Source organism: Anabas testudineus, chromosome 23, assembly GCF_900324465.2.
Source record: "Anabas testudineus chromosome 23, fAnaTes1.2, whole genome shotgun sequence".
Classification (NCBI taxonomy): domain Eukaryota; kingdom Metazoa; phylum Chordata; class Actinopteri; order Anabantiformes; family Anabantidae; genus Anabas; species Anabas testudineus.
In genome coordinates, this window is record NC_046631.1 from 11,568,130 (window position 1) to 11,589,017 (window position 20,888).

General features: G+C 39.5%; 1 protein-coding gene across 3 annotated transcripts in view; it reads right to left on the reverse strand.

The window, feature by feature from the left end:
• The window catches only part of usp6nl (USP6 N-terminal like), a 53,642-nt gene that overhangs the window by 3,217 nt on the left and 29,537 nt on the right, over positions 1-20,888 (reverse strand). For all 3 annotated transcript variants that reach the window (XM_026363438.1, XM_026363437.1, XM_026363436.1), the window contains 12 exons: positions 16,521-16,594; positions 12,635-12,714; positions 11,527-11,566; positions 10,095-10,175; positions 6,584-6,691; positions 5,770-5,879; positions 4,987-5,035; positions 4,407-4,527; positions 3,622-3,716; positions 3,291-3,356; positions 2,804-2,903; positions 2,558-2,710 (listed from right to left, as the gene is read on the reverse strand). In XM_026363438.1, coding sequence (XP_026219223.1) covers positions 2,558-2,710; positions 2,804-2,903; positions 3,291-3,356; positions 3,622-3,716; positions 4,407-4,527; positions 4,987-5,035; positions 5,770-5,879; positions 6,584-6,691; positions 10,095-10,175; positions 11,527-11,566; positions 12,635-12,714; positions 16,521-16,594 — 1,077 coding nt within the window. The remainder of the gene's footprint in view (positions 1-2,557; positions 2,711-2,803; positions 2,904-3,290; positions 3,357-3,621; positions 3,717-4,406; positions 4,528-4,986; positions 5,036-5,769; positions 5,880-6,583; positions 6,692-10,094; positions 10,176-11,526; positions 11,567-12,634; positions 12,715-16,520; positions 16,595-20,888) is intronic.

Sequence of the window (20,888 nt, forward strand, 5' to 3'; positions counted from 1 at the left end):
GACTGTAAAGGAAAGTGTGACAACCAGAGACGGGCCAGGAGGCAGCAGCTGGAGTAAGAGGAAGAGATGTGGGAGTGATCCAGGAAATGAGCTTGAGCTTGGCACTGAATCTACAAATTTAAGTGTCTGTCCATGACGAGTTTTATTTAATGACCTTGACATTTTTCCCCCTATACAAACACTAAAAGTAACAGGAGGACTAATTTATGATATCTCACCTAGTTTCTCTCGGACAAAATCACATATTAAAATCTAAAGTGAGCGTTGCAACTGTTTTCTGGCACCTAAACCTCATCTCAATTCACTGAAGACCTAAAAAGTAAGTAAGAAATCCTAATCACAGACATTACAAAATCTAACTGTATGCAGAATTATATAGAAAATCCAACAACCCCACTTGAGCAGCACTAAGAGACAGTGATCATCTTCTGTCTTAAATTCTTTAGGGGAAGATTTATAGAACGAAACACAATCAGTATGACAGACGACCGTCTGTTTGGACAGTCTGCAGGACATATGTTTGGTCCTGAAGGGACAAAAGGATTGAACTTAGTTGATAATAAATATCAACATAATTGATCAGCTGTTGGTAGTTTAGGCAGGATTTAAAAGCTCCCTCAGTAGAATGAAATCACTTCTTTGTTCAAGCCATATGACATTAAAATACCTGCCAGCCATTACTGATACAGATGCCTTCAAATAAACTATGTTTTCAAACCACAGTTTCCCATAGAATTAGATTCTATGTGTCATCCTGGTGGGGGGGCTGTGTAACAATACTATGATAACAGACAGGGGCCCAATGCAAATATTTTAATTGCAAAGTAGTATGTTGGCTGCTGACCGCCTCCTCTCTCTCTTCATTATCTAAAGCCACCTCTTCCTCGCCCTCTCTTGCTGCTTCAGCAGCCACAGCAGCACGTATTTAAAATTCAGTAGCTTTTTTCATTGTTCATCTGACTTGAGGAAGTTAAAGAATAAAACACTTTTCACCAGCATGAATGGACCAGTAGCTTTGTACAACATGCTATTCTTGTTGTTAACCTTGAACACGACTCAAATTATCTGTGTATATTTTGAAGTTCACCTAAAACTGTAAACTAAATGCATGCTCACATACCTTCTAAATGTGTATTTGCATTTCTGTTGCACACCTTGACTTTAAGAATAAGATAAGTCAATGCATAATGAGGTAAACCGTGTTTCTGCAGAGCTTTGTAGCTATTCCAGCCACTACTCTACTATAGCTAATGCTGTTAAGGGTCAGCAGTGGTGGTTATTATCTTTAAGGTCAAGCAAGGTTCAGGGAAATTCAAAACTACTGAAACAACTCTCAACATACAAAACCGCAGAATAAAATATCCCCCCTGCACACGAGGAAATGCAGTAGCAGATGGTTGTTAAAACAGAAGTTAAAACAAAAGCTTTGGCTCATTATCTTGTCAGCAGGCATAGTTACGAACAGACAGCTATTGTTGCAGCTGTGTGGGCTCTAGAAGAAAGGAAAGTTATGGTTCCTTCTTCATCTACAGCCTTAATATCTTACAAAGAAGTGGCTCGTGCCGCTTATTAATTACTAATCTTCTAATGACTTAACACAAAAGGAAGCCAACATATGCCTGAAAAATGTATAGATCCATACCATAAATTCAGATTATATTTCTGTGACACAGAAAAGAAAGTAGGGTTCAAATAGTAAATTTACAGCTCAGCTGTTTATCAGTAACCCTGACAAACAGATCCTGTAGTCGGCCACCAGAGGGTGCATTATGTCATGTGAAAGTCCTTCTAAACAGAGGGAAATTACACCACTGTAACCACTTTGAAGGAAAGAAATGGGAGTAAAAGAGGGACAAAAGGAAATATGCAAAGATAACAGGAGGACCAGCCACTGCAGGACTCCAAATAAGCATCTTAGCAACGCATCAGAGCTTAGGTAACAATAATATGTAGGAGATAAAAACTTGTTTGTGAAGCCAAAAACCCAAGTGCTGTTGGACAGACAGGCAACAGATAGGACAGACTGACTGAGGGACAGATGGACAGAGACATGGTGAGGGAAGACCAGTCAGGATAGCCCACCGGTTACTGTTGTAGGAGGGAATGTGGCCCCCACCCACCGCCACACTTATGTTGTTGTTGGCTAATATAGTTTGAAAGGAGAAGGAGAGAACGCAGATTAGTGAAGGGACAGAGCAAGATTAGAAACACATACAACTACTCCTGCTAATTAAACTACAAGGTGAGGGACAGCAGGAAGCCAGGGCTGCTAATAGCCGGTATACTGTGCATTTTGATGCAGCTGGAAAAACCTTTGCATTGCTGTGGAAAAGACCTAATAAAGGAATAATACTAGTATTTTAAAATACTTACTAACGTGTTGTTTTTCTCATAGATAATAGATACTGAAAACTTAAAAAAACATACCTATGCACACTTGTCTGTATGTATTCCTTCTTTTATACATTTATGACACTATTATACTGTTATAGTTGTTTAGTTGCAGCCACATTACCGCCAAAATGTCTTGTACAAGTGTATCATACTGTAGCAGTACCTGGGGCAGGCAGCTCCAGCTTCGCCCTCCTGAGCTCCGTCATAGACGCCTGTAGTTGCTCAATCACATAGTCATCGTCGAAGAAAAAATCTTTGGACAGAGTCTCCTGCAGAAACTCCGCTAGATCCTCCATGGACAGCTTCATCAGGTGCTCTGTAAACACACACGAACACAAACAAATCAGAGTTATCCAACTTTGTGAAGTGGACACCAGTTGGTACCAGTGAATCAAGACAACAGGCTTACTCTTGTGCATTTTGAGGATAGTATAGGACATAGCGGACAGCACTCGTTCACCCTCCAAGATGTAGATGTCCCAGATCCTGAGGGTGAGGGTGAAGGGAGTCTGCAGATAAACAGAACAACCGGTTACAGTCTGCTTATTGTTTTCCCTGTGTGGTTCTTGTACATATTTCTATATGTAGCTTATTAGTGACTCTTTATTATGTTGACTTTGTATAAAACATGCTGCAGGACCTTTAAAACCAGGCAGGAATGAACAATCTTTTTGTTGTTTTGATTTGACCATTGTCTGATCTGTATTAACCTGGGTGCAAATTTTATGTGCTGAAGGAAAAACGCCTGCAGTTGTAGGTTTTTAGCTCAAGCAGATTTTATTGCAATGCGGAGAAGGAAGCAGTAAAACTAAAACAGGAAATATATCTCGGCTATAAGCTTCTTTAAAGTTGTTGCAATTTCACACTTCATATGCTGCGTATGCTAATGTACTCACTCTGTCCAGGAAGCACTGAAAGAACCACTTCATGGTGTACAGACTGGTAAACACCTCCTGGTTGTCCTGCAGACGCACAAATATATGCACGGAGCAGGGAAGATAGTTTAGATTAGACGTAACTTTTCAATCTGTCCTGTCTTAGAAATGTGTTATTTAACAATATAATAAAATAAAATAATGCATTTAGCTTTTTGTGTTTTTTTCATCCTCTTATTGTGCCTTTCCTTATTATACAAAACTCATTCAATCAATAATATTACTGTATTCAAGTTCATTAGATTTTATTCAGCCTCTATAACCATTTGCTGCCTTAATAATTGTGACTCACCAGGTGTTGTTTCAGTTTGGGCATCATCTTCTTCAGGATGCGATCATGGTGCTCTTGAAAACGCATCAACTTTGGGAAGCCAGGAACAAAAAACCCTAAAGGTGAGGACAGGAAGGATGATTAATTAATTTAATAATTATCAATTAATTGGTAAAAATCCTATAAAATATGTATACATGTGTCTGTATGTCTGTAGCTTAGTGGGCATCACTGTGTGTCATTTGGTCCTTTTAAGGAGGTTTTGGTGTCAGTCCTTTGAGCTTTACAAGCTCATTGCATCAACAATAATCAATGCTCACTTGTTCTTCTGATGCCTTTTTATTGATAATTTCATCATGTGCTTGACAAACCCAGGCCCTGCGGCGCAAGGTTATTGAGAAAAAACCTTAAAGGATTGGTTCAAAATCACAAACGTCTGTCTTACAACAAAGGTCAGGTGCCATATGGACAATGAAACGGGTCTAATGAACATGAGAAAAGATAGAAATCACAGTTTCCCTCTCCGCTGCTTAGATCCTGCTCTGGAATACCTCCATGCCCACTGGATGCAACTGTGTTTTTCTTTTTTTTAACCATGTCTTCACTGATTTACTGTACTACTGTACACTTAAACAGCCCAGTATCACAAATGTGTCTCAGATTTCTTTATAACCTGCCCATGTCTTTCTCTACTCCAACATGTCTATCTACCTAAAAGCCCTGCAGGCAGCAGACTGTAGCCAACATAGCCCCATTCATATGACATCAGGGGCATGAGTAGAATACAGTGCCTGTGACTGTCTTACCGTGCATGGCATGCTTCTGGCCAGACAGCAGTTTGACCAGTGCCCAGAAAGCATCCTCTTCATTCATGTAGATCAGGAGCAGGGCTGTGATCTGACTCATACCCTGGCAGTAACCCACCTCCTGCAAACACACAGCAAGACACACATTCATGTCATTTCTTTAACAAGTGTTCGTTCTTTATTGATGTTATTTTAAAATGTCAGTGCTCTGGATTAGCACTCATGGTCACATTCAAATTAATTAGCAAAATGCACATTAGTTCTAGTTTGTTTGATCTGAACCATTTATTTTATTAAAAATCTTATTTGTAGTCTAGTATTGAATTAAGATGTCATGTGATCAAATAGTACTTATGAGTCATGCACTTAGTGGAGAACCATAACATTTGTGCAAACAGTCGGTGTCCTTGTTGGTTGTTCTCTCACATGAATGCAAAAACCAACTAAAACCACAAGTAAGTCCAGTATTTTAAAAACACAGGCAGGAAAGAATGAATCATTCTCAACCTCTGCAGCAAAAGCACACAGATACATTCTGCTACAGAAAACCTTTACACTTTTCTGTGTGTGACTGACTCACCGTGTTGTACATGGAATAGGCTGTGAGGACGTGGAAGAGAGCCTGCTGCCTGAGAACACAAACAGAAACTATAATCAACACACAGCTCTGCAAACAATGCACAGTCTGGAGCCAAGATCGCCATTCAAAGTTTTAGTTCTGTGCTTTAACAGCTCAGACATCTTCAACTTCCAGCTAAAATACAAGTGTATTGACTAGAGAGCTGTTGCTGATTTTCTGTGGCCTAAAATCTGAAGCCAGAACTCTCACTTTGATATTGCAACAGCTTTGTGGTTTGGGATTTTAGCTGGAGCAAAGAAGAGCAAGCTGCACAGGATGTGATGCATGTATTTTAATATAATAAATAGAAACAAACAGTCACTTTTTAATAAATCCTGCATAACATCGCAATTTCAATAAGCACAACAAGGTCTGGAAAAGCCCCAGTCCTGGTTACATACATGCAAAGAAGCACCGGGTAACAAGGAATATTGCAGTGAGGCATCAATCTGACGCCTGTACAGTGGTTTGCCAGGTACAGACATCGGTTTGAACTATAGTAGAACACAGTAATGAATGTTCTAAAGGGAAGAAAGGAAAATCTGCATAGATAAATTCAGTATGTACTGTACCTATTGTGCACATTAGGTTGATTTGTGGAACTGCAGTTGAAAATATAATTGTGTGTGTGATTTACCCAGAAGAGCTAATAACTGAACTGGGCCTTTGAGTTGAGAGTAGTTTGTCAAAAAGAAATGTCAGCAGAGTGACTGTAGCACACTGTGGGGGGCGGGGGGTACCTACTTGACATCGTAGCGATGCATGAACATGATATGGTCCCTGTAGGTGCGGTTCACATCCAGGTCAATCTGACGGATGTCTGGAGAGAGTCCTCTGGCTCTGGCTTTCAATTTCTGCAAACAACAAGAAAATGCACAGAAAAAAGGAAGAGGAAGAGACTAAGACACTAAAAAACACTTGTAAACATGTTAAAAAAACAAATCCAGAGAGCTGAAAGAGACTAATAAATGGATAATTACAAAGTAAAAGAAGTTTGAGAGGCAAATACAGCCCGGTAAAGTTTTTCTGTTAAGGATTGCAAAAATGCTGCAGCCAGTCTCAGCTTTTGGTGGTTGAGAGGTGGGGTAGAATGAAGAAATCAGTGTAGTATGTACCTTAAACCCAGATAAAACATCTGTTCAGCAGACAGAAAAGTTCTTTGCTTGTTTATTGTTCTGGGTGTGACTTCAACTATGAATTCCAATACGTTGAATGGCAACTAAAGGCAGCAATATATTGATCCTGCCAACTAAACTTTCTAAATAGAGAGAGGGAGAGAGCACAGCTCTGTGCATTGTGCAGGAACAAGCTGTGCAGCTTTATACAAACACAATTAAGCCTCCAAACCCACATCTTTCCGACAATATTACTGAAGCTTAGTGAAATCAAATAAAACAAAGCTGCAAGCTGCTGGCTGGCTCACTTATGAGGCGTCGTGAGACTTCTGTTGCAGTGAGAGCTGCTGTGCTGCAGAGATTTTCTAAACTGGTGTGGGAGAGCAGGACTGTAAAGTGCTGGCAGCGACTGTGTGTTTAGTTGTGCGATCCTGGCTCCATACCTCGTAGAAATCTTTCTTCTCCTCCTTTATTTTGGGAATATCGAGTAGCAGACACCACACCTCGCCTCGCAGCTGCAGGGGAATTCCCTTATAGATCCTCCTGACCAGCTGGAAGGAAACAAACGGCACGAGGACATTGTTAGAAAAGGCCTTCAAAGAGAAAAGAGCTTTGTTCACTTCACAAACACACTCCACCTGCAGATTAGAGAGGAGCAGAGGTTTTTATATACACGGTTTAATCTCATACAACATCAGGCCTTTAATTAAATATCACAGTGGTGAGATTTTCATATCTGTGTATTAAAGTATCTCTTCCTCTTTGTAAGGCAATAATCTCTCAAAGCTTCCCCTGTGACTTACAGTAACAGGTGTGATGCATCATTCTCCTTTAAACACTCTGCTTCACATTCACAATTCACCAAACACACTGTGAAGTGTCAGTAACAATGTGTTGTCACATCGACGTCCTGACTAATGTACCCAATAATCTGTGCCATGAGCATCCCTGTGTGTTTCTCTTAATACACAGGGATGTGTGATACTGTTTGAGCTTCAACCCACAGAAGGTCATGTGTTGTTGCTTTATATAAAATTATTATTAAAATTACTGAACTCTTTTCAGCCACAGTCGTGTTCCAATGACCCTGGACGGTACTTATCAACGTTAATGTGCTGAATTTACATTTAACCTTCTTAAGCAGGTTTTAAAGCACAAAAAGGACATTAAGCCACAAAAGGTATAGCTCAGATGTGAAACAAGCAAAGTGAAAAATTCATAACTTTCTTGGTTTAAAGGTTAGAGTTGCAGCCTACTGAGATGCAGTTGGAGCTGCTGACGGCTAAAGATGAAAACAAACCTGTCAACCAAGCTGCTCTCAGTGAGTCAGACACGTCAAACATCCAAACAGTGTTTGCATGAATGTATTCTGGACTCTCCCAGAGCAAAAGCAAAGGGCGTTGGAAGGTGAAATGCAGCCATCTGGCTGGATGAGCTCCAGAAGAGGAAGAGGTGCTGCTCTGCATGCAGATCAGTCCAAAGTAATTCAGTGTCCAGTGGAAAATCATTCGGACTCCAGGTGAGGAAGATTAAGTCTTAAAACCCAAACTCCTGAAACAGCAAAGCTAATTGCAGCAGTGAATTCTCTGTTTACAGCTATTAAAAGTCAACCATCCGCAACAGTTGTACAGCAGATGTAAAACTGTGTCGGGACTGAAAATGTGTGTTTCCATGAGCTGTGCAGGTGACTGAAGGGGTCCACAAATGAAATGGACAGGCCTCCTACTGAGGGGAAGTCTCCACTAACAAGTAAACGACTACAAGCTCCCTACATCAATGCTCAGGTCAGGATGTCAAAGAGTAAATCACTGGAGTTCCAGTACTTAAAGTAGATTCTTTTCTGAGACAGTTTATTTTAATTAGCCTCAGAACCTGCGACTTGCAAACACTATGCAGATGAATTGAGAGGCCATGAAGTGGTGCACTCAAAACCAAACCCTTAATTCCAATAAAAGGTAATTAAAACAAGATGACGAGGAAAGAAAGGCAGTATTTCTACCTGTAGGTACGACTATGAACAAAAGTAGGATGGAAAAGGAGTGGAACCACTTAGACATGCTGGTTCAAGTAGGTCATACAGGATAGGTAACTAAGTATTTTCAGCTTTAGGACTACTCCTAACTCTGTCACCGATTGTAGATTAGAGTGATTTAGTTTGAGGTTTATGAACTGTCCACCGCCTACTTCATTATTCTTGAAGTATATCATCAACAGCAAAAGGTCCCGCTAAAGATTTAATAAGTCAATCTTTGCAAAAACGTCATAGAAAAAAGTTGTAGGACAAGTCGGAGTTAACTATGGCCTCTGGTCCTTGTAACACTAAGTCTAAAAATGCCAACTCATCATTAAACTTTAAAAATGACCCGGTAGAAAAAGAAGAAAAAAACTAAAGAGAGAGTCAGAAGATGTGTGAGGAAGAGCCATAAATCAGCTCTTGTCTGGAGCTCGCCTGCACGTCAGAGTGCGCTGAGCATCGTGTGTGTGTTTGTGTGTTCCCCGTTAAAAAGGCTGAGTGTTGTGTGCAGAATTAATGACGTTTGGTTGTGCGTGTGAGGAGTATCCAGAACATACACTCCATCAGCCTCCTGCTACCACACTTGGGACTCACTCGTTTCTAGTGCAACAGCCTTGTAATTAGGCTCTGATGAGTGAGTCAATGAGAGCATCTGTTAGACTAATCATCCTCTGACTGTGTGTGTGTATGTGTGTGTGTACTTGAACATGTCAACATTTACATTTCGGTGAATCTGTGCAGTTTTAATCCGTCTTGTACATAACATGCAGCTCGTTGTTTAACAGAACTCATTAATTTAAACTGATCATCTCGAGTTTACTTCTAATGTTAATGTTGGACAAGAAGTGAATTGGGTCTAAATACTCTGAGATGCTACTGTACACTCACTATCACAGCTGCAAAGTTTCAGGCTGTACAGTGCTGTTACTCTTCCTCTAAAAACCTTGAGCCAGATTCGTCATGTGTTGCACGAGAAAAGAGGGGTGGGGGGCTTCACACTGCTTTGTACCTGCTCAGCTCTTGTAAAAACGTGCTGCGAGCTAAATGTTCTCTGCAGCTGGCAAGTGAGCAAACAAAATAAAAGACACATCAAGTGAGGAAGACTAGACATCGGTGAAGCTTTAAAGAAGCGACACCCAGAAGAAGAGGGAGGAGATGGTAATGTGATGGAGTGAGGGGTCAAAAGCTCCTCGGTATCCTTAGATGTTACACATCTTTGAAACAAAGACGAGGCAGTGACAAAGTATGAGTCTGACTGGCTCTTAGTGCCAACTGTGAGTGTATTTTACATTTGAAAGCCCCAACACACTACGTAACCCCCACCACACACACACTGTCTCCATTTCTAAATCCCATGCTGAAACCAAGCAGACAAATGAAGGGCACCGTGAGTTGCTCCAGGCAACACCAAAACACAACCTGGACCTAAAAAGACACAAATGAGAGCAGCCATAACCGACACCCACCCCCCTCTAATCGTCCTTAAGGGAGTCGGGCTGAAAGAGAAACTCTTCTACAGCTGTTAGTGACAGGACGACTGCAGCAGAGGGCAGAAGTAGACCAGCATGAATATCTGTGGTTCCACTGTTTAGGGGCGGATGATATGATAACAGTATTATTTTATATTATAGCTTATTGATTTTCATTGGAACTGTATCATTAAGGTCTTATTTTACACACAGCCTGGTTTAAAGGTGCATTCATCAATATTTTCTATTAAAAATGGATCAAATGACTATGTTTAATGCAGAGTTCAGCAAAATGTGTGAACCCTGAGGCTCCTTTAAGGCTGCTATGAATGATATTTAGATATTCCAACATGTTTATCTCTGATCCATTTCCGACAAATTAACATATTACTATATTATTATATTAGATTGAACCCACCAATCCCCACTTTGGTTAATGTGACTATTTCTTTTTTATCTTGAATCTGTCACCTTTTCGCTGTTCTTGTATTTGTCCCAGCTCTTCAGCATCTTCACCCATTTGGTGGTCCTCTCCAGCTCCATGTGTTTTTGCTGTGTGGAAACAAGAAGTGACACGTTAAGAACTTCCTCCATGTGTGGCTGCAGTCACAGCTGCGAGTTGACAGTTGAAAAGGAAGGCCTCGCAAGTGATCGAGCTTTGCGTTTTTGAAGTTGTTGAGATGCTCTAAATAGAGCACAACAATAAAATCACACTTCAGATAAATAGAAATGATAAACATGTCATCGACTGGGCAGGTTTCGTATCATATTTCATGCTGCACCTAAGGTCCTACATTTACATATAATGTGTAAAGAAAGGCCTTGAATGCAGCACGATTAAAAAAAGAACAAACCTGTGTCTATAATTAGTCACAAGCTAAAAAACTATTGAGCAGAAGAACCTGATGTTCATTTGAGGTGCACAGCACAGGCAGCAGTTTTTAAAGTTATAATTGTTCCTAGAATAAATGATATTGACTGATGCTGGAAAAGCTTCTCCTTGAACAGCAGTGGGAGTGAAGGCTGATGAAGGGAGGAGCGGGTTCCAAAGAAAGAGCAGCCACAGTTCTATTTATACAGTGTCCGTAGTGGTTATTTGTTCGAATCAGCTCCTTTATCTAATAGCCCTCTTTTTCAGGAACTCCCTTTTGCAACCTCAGGAACTTTATCTTCATTTAGACTTAAAAGCAGGGTCTAAATTAGGTTCCTGGACCCAGTCAAGAAGAGATGGTGATGTAACAGTGTGTCCTACAGGATCATGTAAATTCAACAACCACCTGAGGTTTTTGCTCTATGTTAACTTTAATTTCTCCATCCCATCACATGCATTAGCAACTCAGCATATGGATTCCCTTTATAAAATAAGTCAAAGACAAAACAACTGTATTGATTTCCAGAGCAATAAACTAAATTGCAATTGTATATTAATTAAACCATGTAGAGTTACAGATGCTATGATAGGAAAATGCTCTCCAATCCATATTGCTCACTCCCATCAGGAATTATCTGGACCACAGTGAGGAGGGTTAACTAACTAAGCCTTTCTACAAACACTCAGACATTTTTACATGCACTTAAGTGCGAGTGCACACTGCTAAGTGCTTCTTAGTGTTGGCCGTCTGTGTGCTGAAGATGAGGCTAAAAACACTTTTACATGTTCAAAAGCATTACAGCTTAAAGTTTAATCTTGCAGGAAATAGTTTACACATAATGGAATGAGAAGATTCTGTGTTTCTGTTCTGTTTTAATTTTCACTAAAGTAATTTATTATAACAGATTATAACAAATATAACAGTTTCTAGAGGCCAAAAGGAAGATGCAAAAATTAGTTTTGATGTCTTAATTTGCATAGTTTGCACTGACTTCCTGTAACTACATGGTTTAAAAAGGTAATGTCACTCACCTTCTCCTCCACCGAGTCGCAGGATGGAAGTTCATTCTCGCTGAGGAGAGAAGAGTAAAGAGATAAATAGTCCAGTCAGCTAGTTTATTCTGTATTATGTCCTTGTTGTTATAATGGATGAAACCATATAAGCAACATCAAATATGTGAGGTGGAAAATATTTTTCAGCCAATGTGATCGTTTATCAATTTTTATGCTCAGTCTTTTTCAATTTTAACACAATGTTTGAAGTTGAAATCCTTCCAGAAAACAGAGACTGATAAAACAACAGTGATATCCAGGTCGGTGCTCATCTCCCTCTCTGACTGTTATCAGAACGAGGAAACATCAAGCATGTCAGCAGTCACACAAACAGGAAATAACAGATTAGACATTCAATTTTGGTTCTGTTTATCTGTGTTTCAAAGTCTCTGCTGCAACGGAGCATTGGAGTCTTTTTCCTTTGAGACACATTCAATGAATATGCAGTTTGGAGCTCCTGTACGTCTGAATCCTACCAGCCACTTAGAAAAGCAGCAAACAGAGACAGCAAAGATTTTAATGAGGTCAGCTGGAAATCTTTCACGTCCGTTCAATCACTGTCCTTCATCCTCTCTATATAAAAAATAAGAAATAAAAAGCTGAAAAGTGGGAGCTGGGTCTTCTTAATATAAAGTAATCCACATCATATATTACTAAATAGATCATCAACATTGTTCTATACGGACGGATTCTGCAAAACACACTGAGCTTGTTCTGCCCAGGCTTAAATAATCATACTACTCAGAGGTTGCTTGCTCCCGTCTCTCTATGGTCTGGATGGCTCCTCACTATCCTAACACTGATGCCCTGTGATTTTGGCTAACCAAGTGGTTTCCTGCCTGCATGTGCCAGCCTATATATAACACTCCAGCACAGCCTTGTTTAAGAGCCTCGCAGCCTCCCGACTGGCCGAGCCAAAGCCACAAACACACTCTTCTCTCAACAACAAGTTGCCGTTACAGCCTCTCATTTCTTCCCTTTTCCCTTCCACGTGGTGATGCTGTTTTATTGCATTTTAGAGGTTATTAATTTAGTTTAGTTTAGGAATAATAACAGGCTGGGATGTTCTTCTGCGGTGTGTTCTTACTGGACGAAGCCGAAGCGGTCGATGACTTCGTACAGGTGGAAGTTGGTGTCCTCCCAGGGCTCCACGACAGCCTCTTTTCCCTGAAATCAAAAGGAGACACTGTAAATAACACTCAGTACCTGATAATATTTCTTCAGTTAGTAGCTTCACATCTGTGTGTCAGTGTGTATAAGACAAAACTGATCTCTCATTTGATTTCTCTTGTTTTAATTCTACATGTTAACTATTTTATTGCTATTCTAGTCATTAATTAAACATCTGACCAGCATTTAGGCAACTTTATTTATGCAGCACTTGTGCTACATTTGCTTTACAAAGGCAGCACAACACTAATTAATATGCAGCAATTAACAATAAAAACAAACAAATGATTATTTTATTATGTGGTCGAAAGAAAATTCAACATCATTTATTATGATAACCGCCTCAAAAAAACTACAAAACTAGATTCATCTGAATTATTTATACAGGACTTTGGGATTTGCAGGCAAAACAATCAATTTAAAGTCACCATGGATTCTGGGATCGTGTGAAAGGCTTTTATGATTATACTAAATATTTAATTACAATATAATAAACAGATTCATCCACAGTGAACGTACTTCTTAGCAGCAGATTGTGAGATGCTGCTTGTGTGTTGCAGTAAACTGACCAGTAGCTTCTGACTGAGCTCCTAACTACATGCCACCCACGTACTTCAGGGGCAGAGAATCATGTTTTGATTGGCTGCTAAATTACGACGGGAGCTATGACTCCAGCGCCCTTGGAAAATTGTGTGTATGTCTGTGTGTGTGAGCAGCTATTAACAGGTGTGAAATGAACAGCCAGACGCCCACCTGCGTCATCGGCTGACTCCAGGCCCTCGAATAAACAGTTCTACTTAATTCACCATCATGGACCAATGAAATGGAAAACCCACAAGTAGCGTGTGTGAGTGTGTGAGGAAGGATTATGTACAGAAGAGCAGGAAGAGAATATCAAAGATTAATGGAAGAGCAAAGGAGTCAATGTAAAGCTCACAGTGTAAAGTACAAAAGTATATAGATAGGCTCACATTTCCACTTCCTGTGGATTTAGGTCCCTGTGCAGAGTCCAACTGTGCCTTCAAACAATCATTTCCTTTCTTGCCTGGCTCTTGTTACTTGTATTTGCATCTTTCTGCTGTTCATTTGTTCCTTTGTTGTCTGATACAGGCGTGATTCTAAGCACTACTTAAATTAACCAGCAATTTATGCCTCATTTAGTTCAAGGACGACAAAGCATTCACACTTTTTATTCTTTTTTCTAAAAAGACGGGCCGAGCTCCAAATGGATTTGTTAAAATTTATTTGATTTGCACATTTAAATGCATCTTGTTGTGTCCTGATGCCACTGATTGGGAACCTCCCAAGTACATGAAAAGTGTTTTGTGCAGATGTTTTAACATCCATTTCTGCTCTGTTGGTCTTAGGGTTAGGGTCTCTAAACCTCTCTGGTGCCCAACTTTGCTGCCTCTTTGCACCTCCAGCACAAAATGTCATAAAAATATCCTTAATACAATAACAGAGACAGAGACGCTGGTTTCACAGACCAGATGTTGAGGTAAAGTATTTCAAATCACCGCTCCCTCAGCAGCAGCACACCACTTAAATAAATAACTCAAACACACACGTCTGTGAAGAATCAAAAGACCTCAGTGTTTTATCCAACCTCACAGCATGTGTGTGGCCAGATTCACCGCGTCATCATTTCTCATTTCTCATCTCCAACTGCTCTGCGTTCATGTGTGTCAGGCCTCTAAATGTAAAAGTATGAAAGTTATCAGGTTGAACATTTATCAGGTTTAGGATCTTAGTTTAATGGTTAGCATGTTACTATTTTTTTTTGCACCACATAACAACTGGGCTAAAGTCATTTGCTTTGCTTTGCAAGTTTAAAATTTTTTTTATATATATGTACATTATGACCTAATGATGGTTGAAGTTTAAAGTGGAACAGATTTTACACATCAAAGTCTGTTTACAGGTCCAGAGGAGAAATGCTGCACATCTACGCCCGCCAGCGCAGAAAGAGGTGAGCTTAACAGACCTGACAAGGAAAAAGAATGGACGGAATAAGAATGAGATTTTGATCCACCATCAAGAGTCAAGAATCTGACAGTGTTATACGCTAAGTCGACGGAGTTCTCTTTGAAAAGTGAAGATATCACCAAAGCTTTTTTACTTCACCCTGAGTGGAAAATGGATGTTTGTGCCAAATATCATAGCAATCTGTCGACGTTTGTTGATATTGCACTCAAAACCAGAGATGTCAAACTCGGATTCAGCCCCTGATAAACGGGAACATCTGTAGTAAATTTCATGAAAATCCATCCAATAGTGGTTCAGATATTTCATCCATAACACATTATATCACAGAATTGCTTAATTTTGCATTGGGTATCTAACCAAGCATCAAGATGTTCTACCAGCTGTGCTAACAGACAGCAGTCGGACCTAAGTGGACATGTAACCAGGAAGCAAAACCCTTCATTTGTGCATCTTCTGCACAGACTAGAGATTATATTTAATATCCACAGACGAACAGTAGCTGATGTGAAATGACGAGCTGCAGCCAACGCGTGTTTTCAGTGTGATAACCATGTAATTTACTCCTCCCATCTCCAACAGCCACAATGACACTGATTTAGCAGTGATTGTGCTTTAGTCCACCTTACCAAACACTCACAGACACACACAGGCCTCCATCATCCCCCCTCTCAATGGTCTCTTCACTTTTAATGAGGCAGCTTGATTATGCAGCCTGCTGGACTAAATTAAAAAGCCTAATTTACAAACCGAGCGTGGTGGACTGGTCTGACTGATACATCTGCGCTATGTAACAGACATGACACTCAGGAAGAGTCTCCATACATACAGTCCAACCACCCACCCACACACACACACGCCATAGACTTTGGAGAGTCATTGTCCAGAACTACAGATACCTGAAGAGTGCTACAAGATGAAAACTAAAGCAGCTAAACCTTCAGTATTTATAGTGACATTAACATTTTAACAGTGGTCAAGACCACTACAGATATTCAATATTTAAGAATTCAAATAAGCTGAGAACAATATTTTGCATTACATGGCAGAAAGTCGCATCTTTAAAAACGTTCAACCTACACTTTGTAACACAGAGAGAAAGTACAAGTAGTGCTTCCTGAGAATAAAATGCTAATCACGAGATCTAAAATTGATGTTAAAGAGAAAACTACTACTCAAAAATAAATACATCTACAGGCTGCAAACCATTAATGAAGTGAAGTTTCTGGAAACAGTCACTGCAATATCCAGTATTATCCAGGAAATCAGTTTTTTTTGTGGAAAACACTGGATACCTGAGTATTAAGTAAACTGGCACCTCTGGATCTCTGCTAATAAAAATCACTCTGTGCCCATGACATTACATTAACCTTACCATTCGGCTTAATGAATAACTCACTCTCGCTCATCGTTTACTCCCTCCTCTCTTAAAGACACAGTCATATACTAGAAGACAAGTGCTTAATGCTATCAAGGTGATGCTTTAAAATGCTTAGTGCTTAATTTAAATGTTAATTTTTATTGGTCGTCAATGAACTTTAGCGTGTGCTGTGGCTCTTCCATGATTACACAGACAGGCTAAATTTATGAAAATGTTTAAAACACACAGCTGCACATTCATACACCACATGCTGTTATTATTGTGTTTCATGGGTAGTAAACCGGTGGTTTACAGACAGAGATTTCACCACAGTTTGGTGTCTGCATGAGTGACTGGCTGGAATATGGCTGTGGATGACCACAAGACAAACTACAGTTTGAAGTTACAACTTCACCAAACATTCCTCACGGTGAAGTGCTGCATGCAGTTCCTACTGTACCTTGTCATATTTGGAGACTATCTCAGCCCGCTCCTGGTCAAGTTTCACCGCCGCATCCTGCTCAGTGTCAGACGCTGGAGAGCAAACACAAGGGAGGGAGGGGTAAAGAAGAGAAGAGGAATGAGTTTTAAAATATAAACTTTAACAGCCGTGAAGCTGCAGCCGTGTTTGTGAACTTCTACACAAAGTTAAGTTTGTTTCTGTTATGCTTAAAAGCTTATCAAAGTAAAAGCTTGCCCTTGTCAAAGTAGGGCTGTGAGTAACATTTACACACTATCATGCTGGTGTTTATGCTCCATCTCACCCATTAGAGGTTTTCAGTAATCAGAAGTTTCAGTATTTGTAGTTCAGATAAACAGGTTCCAGGTACAGAGTGACACGACAGAGAGAAGTCAGAATAAGAAGTCATGAGCTTTTATTTATTAACTTCAATACAGAAGAGGGATTTTTAGCACCAGATAAAAAAAGACACAGCTGAAGTAGAACAATAACAAGCGAAAATTATGTTAATGTATTTCCAGTGAAAGGTAACCGCTGAGCAAAACAGAGCCTTTCAATCTCCTCTTACGTTGCAATGACAATAAAAAAGTTTATCTCTAAAAGGCTGAATATATGTTTATGACAAATATTTCAAGTTATTTTAAGTTTTAGTTTATTTATTTTGTAATAATACTGTATCCTGTCTGTTTTGATTCATATTTATGTTCATAAAACATTTAGTTTTAGTCTGTTTACTTTACTTTATAGGTATCCTCGGATGATTTCACCACCAACCCACACACACACACACACACACACAGTGAACACACACCTCTCACTTCTCTCTAACTCAGGACTGGAAGTCAACACACACACGACACACACTTCCTAATTCAGCCAACCATGAAGCTCCAAACACTGGATGTGCGTTAACAAAACCGGTACACACTTGATTAAGTGAGGTCATGTTGTGTTTATGCTCTGTAGTAATGGAGGCGTATAATGAGTCATACCTACAGTGAGTGAAACAGTCAGCAGGCAACCTGTTGAATCTGTATCATAATAAACATCTGAAAGTGTATGAAACATTAACATGGTCAAACTAATCAAACTTCCAAGATAATTTATTATTATTATTATTATTATTATTAATTTAATGCATTAACTACTATCATGTGATATTGTTAGTTAGGATAAATCAGTGCCACACACACACACACACACAACACTGCCAGAAAGAAACACAAGCAGAAAGATCTGAAACAAATGATTCGTCAGGAAACTGTAAAATTACAGATTCACCACACGTCAGTTTGTTTCTTATAGTTTACAAACTGCAACTTTTTTAGATGATTCATTTTCTTAATGTGCTTCCTGCACTAGTAAATAACTTCTGACACGTATTCTTTAATCACTGTCGTACACTGGTTCTTTTTAGATCCACATAAAGTAGTTTAGATAAACCTGATGAGCTGTTTTCTTCTGTTCCATGTAGCTCAGTAGCTGAGTTATATAGTAACCCACAAAGATGGTGGAAAAAAACTGCACAAACGTTAGTTATTCTAGTCAGACTGCCAAAAAATCATGGTGTAAGTAAAGTTAATAACTGTCCAATGTGAAAATCCAGCTACTTTGGTCTTCAACAGTTCCACATCATTTAAATCCCTGTAGTTCTGCAATAATCCCTGTTCTTTTTTTTTTTTTTTTTACAGGAAGTATTTTACTCCCGTCACTCTCTAACTTCCCTTTTAGGTCTCTGGGGTTCGACGGGAGGAACAGCTTGACTGGAATTCCAAATGTTTCGAACAAACATGCGTCTTATTGCGGCGGCTGGAATTTTTATGACAGGATGGTGTGTGTCGGTGAAAGGCATGTCGCTGGGGGCTGCTGAGATCACACGCAGCGGGAGAAGACGCAGGCCGTCCATACACAACAAGGCAAACAGCCTGGGTCAAATAAACAAATACAGTAAAGTCTTTTTCTGCTGGGAATTTCACCCCAGGAGGCCCTGTGGTTCCCATAGTGAGGGAGAGGAAATGAGATTCAGTCTTTTCTTTGTACTCAAGCTTAGCCTTAATTCTCAACCTCTTACAGCCATATTAGTATTCCACAGCGGCCCGACTTAAAATAAATGCAATTAGACCCCTTTTCATGCTTCACCGATCACAGTGGCATCTGTGACGGCGATGAGAGGTGTGTATATGTTTTTATTTGTGGCCAAGGAGCTCCTGCTGGACTTGAATGAGCTAATAGCCAACTGGATGCAGAAGAACCTTAGTGACTTAATCACGTACACCCAAGGAGGACTTGTTGCAGCACTGAAGGCATTGAAGGCTAAAGAATGTACAAATGTCTTTGTACATGCTTTAATTCCTAACAAATAAATCACTCACCCTCTTTTAGCTCTGCTTTTGGTCTCTACCAACTCCTGAGGGTCAAGTTCAAGTGACTCTGAGACACTCCCATCCCCACTGAGCTGACCTTCCACCTCCTACACTCCAGGCTGTCAGAGGACTCTCCAGAGGCTGCACCGGCCCGAGCTAAGCGTCCCTTGTCCTGCTGTGATTAAAATGTCCTTGTCTGCCAGTAGCCTGTCCAGCTGGACGCTGACCTGTCTTCCTGCACTCTGCCTTTCACTTTCAGCAGCAGGTCATGTGGGAATTTACCGTCAGCACTTAGGGTGTTTAAAGAGTTGAAGTGGTCACGAATGAGAACTCGTATGAAACCGTTGTGATGAATGAAAAATTCAGGGTGACGTGAATACAGTTCCCAAGTACGAGGCTCACACTGATTTATGTTTTATTGTTATCTAGCTGCAGTTTTTTTCACTTGTTAACAGCAAAGTGAAAACCTGTTGCTGCACATTCAGAACTGTGTTAATGTAAAAATGTTAACAAAGACATGACAACGAAAATACATTAACAGAACAAAGTAGGAACTATAAATGTCTAATTTATTAAATGCCTGATTGGTTCAACTGTGTTTTCTTTCAGAAATGTAAACAAAAAATCTGTTGTCCACCTTCATTATAATTTTTTTTTTTGTACACACTTATGTCTTCCTAAACTAATTTTATTTAATCAGTTTGCCAGAGGTCGACTTCTATCAAGTTCTAGACATGTCTCAAGGATAATTAAAGCAAAATGTTGGCGCCTCACCACAATTTAAAGAGAATGTCTGAATGTTAACTAAAATGATGGTGTAGGTTAATAGAATTTAAAGTTAGATGTAGTTTGAGGACAAATATCTAACTGAAACTAAAACATTTCATAGTATGTAATATACAACATTTAAAATACCAATTTGTTCATTAATCACTTTCCCAAAATTAATCTGCAACAATTTGTTAATTATTTTTTTTATAATAATTTTGTAAGTAAAAGATGCCAAATATATTTTGGACCAGCTTTTCCAGTGTGTGCATCTGCTGCATTCCATATATTATAACATTGTGCATAAAATATTTTTGGGGTTTTAAGTCTTGGTTGGAGAAAACAAGACATTTGATCAGGATTTGTATCCTGCATGAGATGTCATCAGATCATCAGATCATCAAATCATCAAAGGCAGCAGATTATCAATATAATCAGACAATGGTGTTATCAATTATTATAAAAAACATAAAGTTTCCCTTTTGGGCTGAAATAATCCAAATAAAATCATATATTTGAAAATATTGGAGAATCAGTTTGTATTCCCGCTCGGCAGGTCATGTGACAGGAAGTGTTGTGGGGTGTATTTGTGTGTTTGTGTTTGTTCGTGCTCGTGCTGACAGTGAACAACATGACAAGAATAATCACAGCCTGTCTCATTTCCTCTGCTCTCTCTGAGCCCTCTTTTGGCTGCTGTAATGAGATCGCTTTGTTCTTTATGTTAAAGAGTCATTACTTATTATAGCTCTTTGTGCATCTCTTGCCCTCTCATAGATACTGCATAGATCTGCACATAAAGAGTAATAACAATAATAAAAAGATCTCTAATAACAATGAAAAGGTTGATAGGGGATTTATTTATCTTTAGTTTTTTAGTGTCTGGTTTTGTCTTTCTCTATAATAAACAAAAAATCCTTGCAGCTAAGCAAAAACTATTATTATTACTTTTATATCTTGTTAGATAAAGTGACAGAGATGTTACAGTGTGTGAGATACACACACACACACACTAAAATATGTCAGCTTTACCACAAACTGATGAAGTAACTGCAGACTCAGTGTGTTATTACTGTGCTTCAACCACCTGTGACCATGACGTGACCTCTGACTGACACTCAGCGATAACCAGTAATCAGAGATCATCCTGATCCTAAATGTAGTTTACAGACAAATGATTCACGTCCACTTTGTCTTTACTCTGTGTCCAAACTCAAATAGTGACAGGTTGACTGTCTAC